General features: G+C 39.5%; 1 protein-coding gene across 1 annotated transcript; it reads right to left on the reverse strand.

Moving 5' to 3' along the window:
* Positions 1-2,891: 2,891 nt before the first annotated feature.
* LOC104233553 (uncharacterized) lies at positions 2,892-7,436 on the reverse strand. The gene is made up of 3 exons (XM_009786964.2): positions 5,913-7,436; positions 4,802-5,241; positions 2,892-4,588 (listed from the first exon to the last, which is right to left on the reverse strand). Exons 1-3 carry the CDS (start codon positions 7,380-7,382, stop codon positions 3,103-3,105), a joined length of 3,396 nt encoding a protein of 1,131 aa, XP_009785266.1. The 5' UTR covers positions 7,383-7,436; the 3' UTR covers positions 2,892-3,102.
* Positions 7,437-7,900: the final 464 nt, after the last annotated feature.

Raw genomic sequence — 7,900 nt, forward strand, 5'->3', positions numbered from 1 at the left:
GGCACGAAGCCCAAATATGGCAATCAGGCCAAATCATAATGATAGCAGATAAGTTTCAATCAAATACGCGATAAAATCATCAATCGGGACGGACCAAATCCCAATCCCCAATAGTGCACGACCCCACGCCCGTCATCTAGCGTGTGTCTCACCACAATATAGCACTACGATGTGCAATCCGGGGTTTTAAACCCTCAGAACATCATTTAAAATTATTACTCACCTCGAACCGACTAAATCTCTAGCTCGCGATGCCTTTGCCCCTCGAATCGGCCTCCACGTTCGTCGAATCTATCCAAAATCAGAATGAGAGCATCAAAATATGCTAAGTGAACAAGGCCCAAGTGAAAACAATCAATAAAGGGCACAAATCCCGAAATTACCAAAACCCAAGCCCCGGGCCCACATCTCGAAAATCAGAAATTTTTACATCAATAGATTACTTATCTCCCCATGAGTTCATACATATTAAAAGTTCTCAAATCCGACCCCACATGGTCCTTCTAATCCACAATTAAAAGCCTAAGTTCTCAAGCCCTAGTTTTCCCCAATTTTAACCTTTGATTTCCATAATTTCTAACCCTAATCCATGAAATAATAGCGTAAGAACGAGTTTTAGGTCCAAATTCCTTACCTCAATGAAGTTCTCTTGAAATCCCCTTCTTAAATCGCCCAAAAAGCTCCAAAGCCGAAGTCAAAAATGGTGAAATATCCCAAAATTCGCGAAGAACCCTTTTTGTACTTTCTGCCCAGTTGTTCCGCATCTGCGGCACCATTGCCGCTTCTGCGGTACCGCATAAGCAGTCTCTCTTCCGCTTCTGTGGAAATCACTTAACGGGGCCCCTTTTCGCATCTGCAATCCAATCTCCGCACCTGCGACTCTGCAGGTGCGGTCCAACTACCGCATTTGCGACTCCTGGCTCTTCCTCTCAACTCCGCTTCTGCGGCTCCCCTTCCGCACGTGCGGCACCGCACCTGCGGTCCCCAAACCGCAGGTGCGAAAACACCAGAAGCAGAAAAATCCCAGCAGCTGCAATGACATCTCAACTTCTCCGTTAACCACCTGAAATCATCCCGAGGCCCCCAGGACCTCAATCAAAAGCACCAACATGACCCAATGCCTTATTCAAACTTGTTCCAATCATCAAGATGCCTCAAACAACATCAAATCTACCAAATCACATTGGATTCAAGCCTAAGTTTCTAAAATCTTCCGAAATACGCTTTTGATCAAAAACCCAACCAAACCACGTCCGAATGACCTAAAATTGTAGACAAACATCCCAAATGATACGATGAAGCTACTGCAACTCTCGGAATTCCATTCTGACCCCTAAATCAAAATCTCGCCTATCAACCGGAAATCGTTAAAATCTCAACTTCGCCAATTCAAGCCTAAATCTACTCTGGACCTCCAAAACCCATTCCGGTCACGTTCCTAAGTCAAAAATTACCTCCCGAAGCTAACCAAACCATCGGAACTCACATCCGAGCCCTCTAACACATAAGTCAACATCCGGTTGACTTTTCTAACTCAAACTTCCTTAAAAGAGACTAAGTGTCTCAAACCTTACCAAAATCATTCCGGACTCGATCCGGCCAACCCGATACCATAAAACACGGATAACGAAGCATAAAGAAGTAGAAATGGGGGAAATGAAGCGGTAACTCATGAGACGACTGGTCGGGTCGTCACAAAAGGATAATAAGCAAGATATTAATTTAATTATTAAGCTAATAAAAAATTATATGATAGTATAATAATTTTAAATAATAAATAATAAAATAATTATAAGAAATGAACAAAAAGAAAAAAGAATCTGCGTAAAAATGATGTAATAAATGAGACATATTTGACTTTGAGATAAAAACAAAGTGATAGTAAGAATTTTGTTAAAATAATATTATCTAATGTGCTCAAACAAGACAAATCACAACATGACATGTTTCGTATTCTTTAATATTGACAGATAAACGAAATGCAAGTACTAAAGTTAAGGGGTTAGGCTACTACATATATATGTGTGTGTGTGTTGTCCACTACGAGATTTGAACAATAATTTCATATCCTGCTTCATAATTAATATCTAATGTTATATAATTTTTATCTCAGAGGTTTATATTTTAAGATTATTCGCACATGATTCAAATAACCTACATCACAATTTGACATGATTTGTGTTTGTGTATCGCGCGGGTACTAATACTAGTTTTATTAGTAAGAATCGGTTCTTCTAGTTCTTAAATTTTGTATTTTTACGTTGCTGGCAAGTTACCTACTAGATGTGCCTACAGATATGTGAAATTTTACTTAGAATTTATTTCTAGGAGAATATATAGAGTTACCTCAATTGGTAAAAAAAAATTATCTTGTTTCATCAGCCACTGGTTTGTGAAGTAGGTGTGTTTCAACTTTTAGTAACTTTTCTCATGGATATATCAAGCCACTATAGAACAAAAGGATCGTTTCTTTAATCTACCATGCATGGGAGAGTGCAAATTTCCATATGACTTAATCGTTTGAGATAGTATTTGCAAGAGGAATAAAATAAACCTAAGGAAATTTTTTTGTTTCTTTGGGAAAAACCAAACAACCAATCTACCTCTAGTTTTGAACAGATCCAAGTAGTAATCAACCACGCACTGGTCCCTCAAAGGAGGATCAGAGGATATCATTGGAACATCAAGATCATTTTTGGTTTCTTCGGGTGCATATTCTGAATTTGAATAAGAACTCAGAAAATTTGCACTGTCCATTAATGTAAAATAATTGAATTGATAAGTACAAAAGCAGTTTTAAAACCCAGTTATCATTTCTCGAATAGATACTTTTTCTTTTGATTTGGAGAATTAATTCTATCAAACATGAAACTTGTTGTACTATTATTGCAAGAGAAAAGAAGTAGCACCATTCCAGCTCTCATCAGAAACATTATACAAGCCGTTTACAATCTTTACAGTCTTACCAGGAAGTTTCTTGCGAAGAAGCATTTACAACAGACCGATTATTGGGTAAATATCAGAAGCCCACAGGTGAAATATGGGAAAAAAGAATGTGACTGTCAATGAAATAAGGAGTGAAAAGGATAAGAACAAATTGCTTTAGCAAAATAAAGATTCCAAATAGTCATCAACATAAGCAAGGCATGGCCAGTGATCCGTTCTAATTCGGACTAATGTAGAAGTATCAGACACTTCCATCTGAAAAAGGAGATGAAATCTTGGCGGAAGGAATATTAAGATCTGAATTGATCCAAGGTTTTTCTTACTAATTTGGACATAACCCCCTCCCTCATCTTCATCATCCTTGTACTTGAGGTAAAGCGGCCCCGCAACTATACTAGATTCTGAGATGGTATCATCAGTGGAAGAGGTACCCAAAGTCACCTCATTCCAGTCAACATCCCTTATAACTCCTCCCTCCTTCACGAGGCTGGTTAGAGGATCACCGGTTACGCATACAATAAAAGGTGCCAAGGATCGCTCTACCGCTTGGATCAATGATGCCACAGGAACCTCCAGTAGCTTCACAGAGCGAGTACCACTGATTGCTGCAACCCCTCTGCCTCCTTTAAGTACAAATGTTTCCCGCCCAGTGCTGGTTGATGCACCACATGCTTCCCACAAGGCATTAAACAGATCCACATAGTATCGACATACTGCATCTTCAGGGATGTCTTTTGGAACAATAGCTTTGAGAAACATATCTTCAATTCCTACTGTAATGTTATGCAGCTGTCCTATAATGATCTGACCATTGTCCGCATTCGTTTCAATGGAAACATCAACAAGACCAGGTACTGGATCCTGCGGTTCCAATTCAATCAGAACAGGAGCTTTGAAGCTTTTGTCGTCTCCAGAAGTTTCAGATACATTCTCCACAGGGATAATATCAAGGGAATTTGTCTGGTTAAACGAATAGAAACTTTTGGGGGGTTGACCTAGAAGAAAAGGAATATGGCATGATGGAATAGAGCCGTATGGTGCAGCAGAAGAGAACTTGAGCACAGTTGCATATAAGGCAGGAAGGGTGTCAACCCCATTAGCTGGCATATTGATTCCCCAAATGCGACTGAAAGGCTCTGACTCAAACCTTAAAGCACAAGGTATCTTAATCTTGAAACCTGGCATGCGTCTTAAGTCGGGAATAAATGAAAAATGCTTCCTCAAGATTTCAACAATTTGCGAAATCTTTGAATCCATAACACGTAATGGCTCCGGAGGCTGAATGTGCCTATTGGCTTCAGAGATCACTGTAACATCCGTAATTTTGTCAAACTCACTTTGCTCACTTGGGGACACATTGTCCTTGATGGGTTCTATATAACTAGGTTTCTTGGCATCAAGTCCCAGAGTTGACAGGGACAAAGACCAAGATTGTTTAACCAACAATGGCACCACGCGCTCAAGATGCATGCAGGATGAAATACTCCTAGATTTTTTAGGGTCGTGAGAAATTCTAGGAGACTGAACACTAAAGAAAGAGCTGGAATGAGTAGATGGAGAAATTCCAGGAAGCTGGTCCCCACTGTTTAGAATGTCTCTTAGCTTTTTCCCAGGAACACAAATCATCATCCGCAGGTAAATTCTGCAAAATACCACCAAATGTTAAAAAGCAATAGCATCCTGCAAAGTTAACATGAATGCTTTTCTCCATTTTCATCCTGCAAATTTAGTGATGAATATACTTCCCAATGTTATTTACATCTGTCATTCGCGGAGAACATGTGACGATATAAACAGTGTGTACAGACAAACAGAATGAGGTCGGAAACAGGATGAGATTTTCTCATAGAATTACCTGGCATTGTCGCGAACCTCCAGATCTGGGAAATAAAGACAAGTGAATGATAAAAGACGAGATAACCCAACAAATAATTTGGAACTATGTTGATGCAGGATCATAGTTCGACAAATTCCAAGAACTTTACTCCCGTGACCCCAAGACCTTAATCCTGTATCTGGACCATGTTTTTCGACAAGAAATACCATGAACTTGGTAAGGATCTCCATTAACCCACTTGGAGAAACTTTATCACTCTCAGCAATCCTTTCCAATATAGAGAAGTAAGATACCAATTTGTAATCTATCTTGAGTTTTGGAAGCAAGTGGTCATCAAATGTCTTAAGTAGGCGTTCCCCCAACCACCGGTGCTTGTGACATGTCAATAAGCGGTCAGTAAAACCAACAATGACAGGAACCAATCCTCTATATTCAGACAAAGAGTCTATAAGTGTTCTCTGCAAACAAAAGTCAAGCTTCCAAATCATTTAGGCACAAAATAAACAAGCTTCGTTTGCAAAATCAAAGTAGAGTATCAGTACTATAGCTAAGTCAAAGTCAGGAGGAGATGCATCATTTTTTTTTTTTTTGGTGATAAGATAAAGTAAAATGTCAGGAGGAGACGCATCTCATTCATTTCTAAACTCCTCGAGACGAACTCTAATCACACCCCTAAGTTTTCCTAACATCCAGATTTCGATGAGGAGATGGAAAGACTTTAGAGTTACACACGTGGCAGGGCACCTATAGAAGGAAGAACAAGTACACCTAAGAAACCAATCCAGTTTTACGCAGCAAAAGTGACAAAATGAATGATATATATTATTAGAGTGTTAAGCTATATGCAGATTCTTCACAAAAGTTCTTATCTTTTGTGTTGGAGCAGTTCTTCTCGGCCTTTAATTATCCTATAGATTTCTTTCATCGGTAACATATTCTCCTACATCTTTCAAATTCTACAAGATAAAAGTAAAAAAGGGAAAAGAAGAAAACTCTCAGCTGTTTGCACTACAGAAGCACGGCGAAAAAGAATGTATAAATATTTCCCTATTTATGAAACACCAATTGCGTCGAAGCAATGTCACAAAACTAAAGTAAATACAGAACAACAGAATCTAAGTATTTGTACCTGCACAGTGTGGAAGATTGTTGGCTCCACAAGGATTTTATTGGAGATAGAATCATTGTCTGAGTGAGACTGCCCAATCAAAAACTTATAGATAGCACGAAATGCCACAGAAGTCTCCATACTCCAAGGAGGCAACCATTTAAAAGCTGATACACAAACAAGGCCGTCTTCGAGTAACTTCTCCTTAGTCATTCCCGAACTTCCCTTTGCACTCACTACACCTTTTTCATCATCCATCAAAGCAGAACAATAGGCAAGCAAGTCAAGCTTCAATGATTTCAAAGCAAGCGGATCAAACACTGACGGATAAAAGCTCAAGCTCATATCAACGACATTCTTCCTTTTCTCCACATCCCTCCTCAATACCAACCGTATCAATCCAACTAACCAATGCAGCACCAGCAACCGGAAAGACAAATGATGCTGAGATTCTTTCGACAACAACAAGAGTCGACTCGCGATTTCCAACTCTTGCCCTTCGAACGAGTCCATAAAGCTTAAATACATGACTAAATAAGCATGCCATAACAAAGGATCGTACGTATAAAGCAACCCTGAAAACTGAACCTTCAACAAAGACCCCTGCAAATCTAAAGCTGCAGCAACTGGCAATGTCTTGTCCATAAACTCCAAGAGACCCCAAGGAGTCAAATTTTGTGGCCATTCAAACAAAAATGAGATCACTCTCCTTAACTCCCTATTACTCAAATCTGACAACTCCCCCCCTACAAAAACCTCATCTTTACAACTTTCATCTACTAAAAACCTCGGTACACTAAACGGAACCAACGTACTCGAAGAATTACTAAACGATACATGAGGTTTTAATTTCACGATGTTATAAACAACAGTAACTAACAACAATACATAGCTTTGGCCAGCATGAGTACGTTCACTTTGGCACAAACTCCATAGATGTGATCCAATTTCACAAAGTAAACAAGGAAAAGCAATTTCTAACTCACGTAAGCATTCGCAGGCGATCGACCGGGTTTGTCGGTCAACGCTATGATTCGGCCGGTTGATAATAGTCAACAGAAGCTCAATTAAGCTTTCAAACGGAGTAATAAAACTCGAATTAACAGAATTTAACGGGAAACTAACGGAATTGATGAAAATCGAAGTGGACGAGATGAGGAACTGTTCTTTGAGCGCGAATGAAGTTGAAACGCCGTCGTTTGGTGATTGGATGACTGATCTTAGAGTTTCGAGGAGACGGTTAAGGAAAGTGGATGAAACGTTGTCGTTTTGGTTGTTGTATTGTTGTTCTTCGAGGAAGATGAGGAGTTGGAGTTTGAGATTGTGAGGGAGGTCTTTGCGGAGGAGTGATGAAAGTGTGAGGTTAAAGAGAGGAATGGCGGCGTAGTTGGTGGAAGTCCACCGGAGTAGCCGTGTTGCGCCGCCGTGGTTGTAGTCGTCGATTAGATTTTCCCATTCTGATGGCGATAAGGGTTTGAGTTCCGATGACATTTGAGTCGGTCCTAGTTCCGAGTCTGAAAAACTCGTCGCTCAGTAATGGGTCTCAAGTTCTTGTCATTTTTTTTTAAGGGTCGTACTGGTTTGCTGGCCACTTAAACTTGTATGGCTTTTGAAAGTTGATACACAAACTTTAAACTTTCTCATTTAAACACTCAAACTCGTAAAATCTATAACTAATAAACATATTTGACCGTTGACCGATCCGATGTAGCATCAGTTGGTCCTAGTCAGCCTGCTGCATGAGTATCACGATGTTTATGAGCGTGAGAGCCTCCTTCCCAACACCCAGCGGTAAAAAAAAATGAGGCATATTTAAGTGGGTTCTTATTCCTTCAATGTAAAATACATTATCTCTCTATTATATAGCATTTGAAGCTTCATTCCTTCACGTTTCTTAAAATCTGAAGGTTTGTTTAAATTTTTTTTCTTTTTTCTGACTGTGAAAATATATCAAAGTCCTGTATTTTGTCATTGTGGAGTTGAAGCTCATTTTTTCATCACTTGGAAGC

Source organism: Nicotiana sylvestris, chromosome 12 (assembly GCF_000393655.2).
Source record: "Nicotiana sylvestris chromosome 12, ASM39365v2, whole genome shotgun sequence".
Taxonomy (NCBI): Eukaryota; Viridiplantae; Streptophyta; class Magnoliopsida; order Solanales; family Solanaceae; genus Nicotiana; species Nicotiana sylvestris.

Coding starts and splice junctions, on each gene's coding strand:
- LOC104233553 (XM_009786964.2), bottom strand. CDS start 7,382: ATGTCATCGGAACTCAAACCCTTATCGCCATCAGAATGGGAAAATCTA. Junction 5,242..5,912: donor CAATCTTCCACACTGTGCAG/GTACAAATACTT, acceptor TTTTGTTTGCAG/AGAACACTTATAGACTCTTT. Junction 4,589..4,801: donor GAGGTTCGCGACAATGCCAG/GTAATTCTATGA, acceptor GGTATTTTGCAG/AATTTACCTGCGGATGATGA.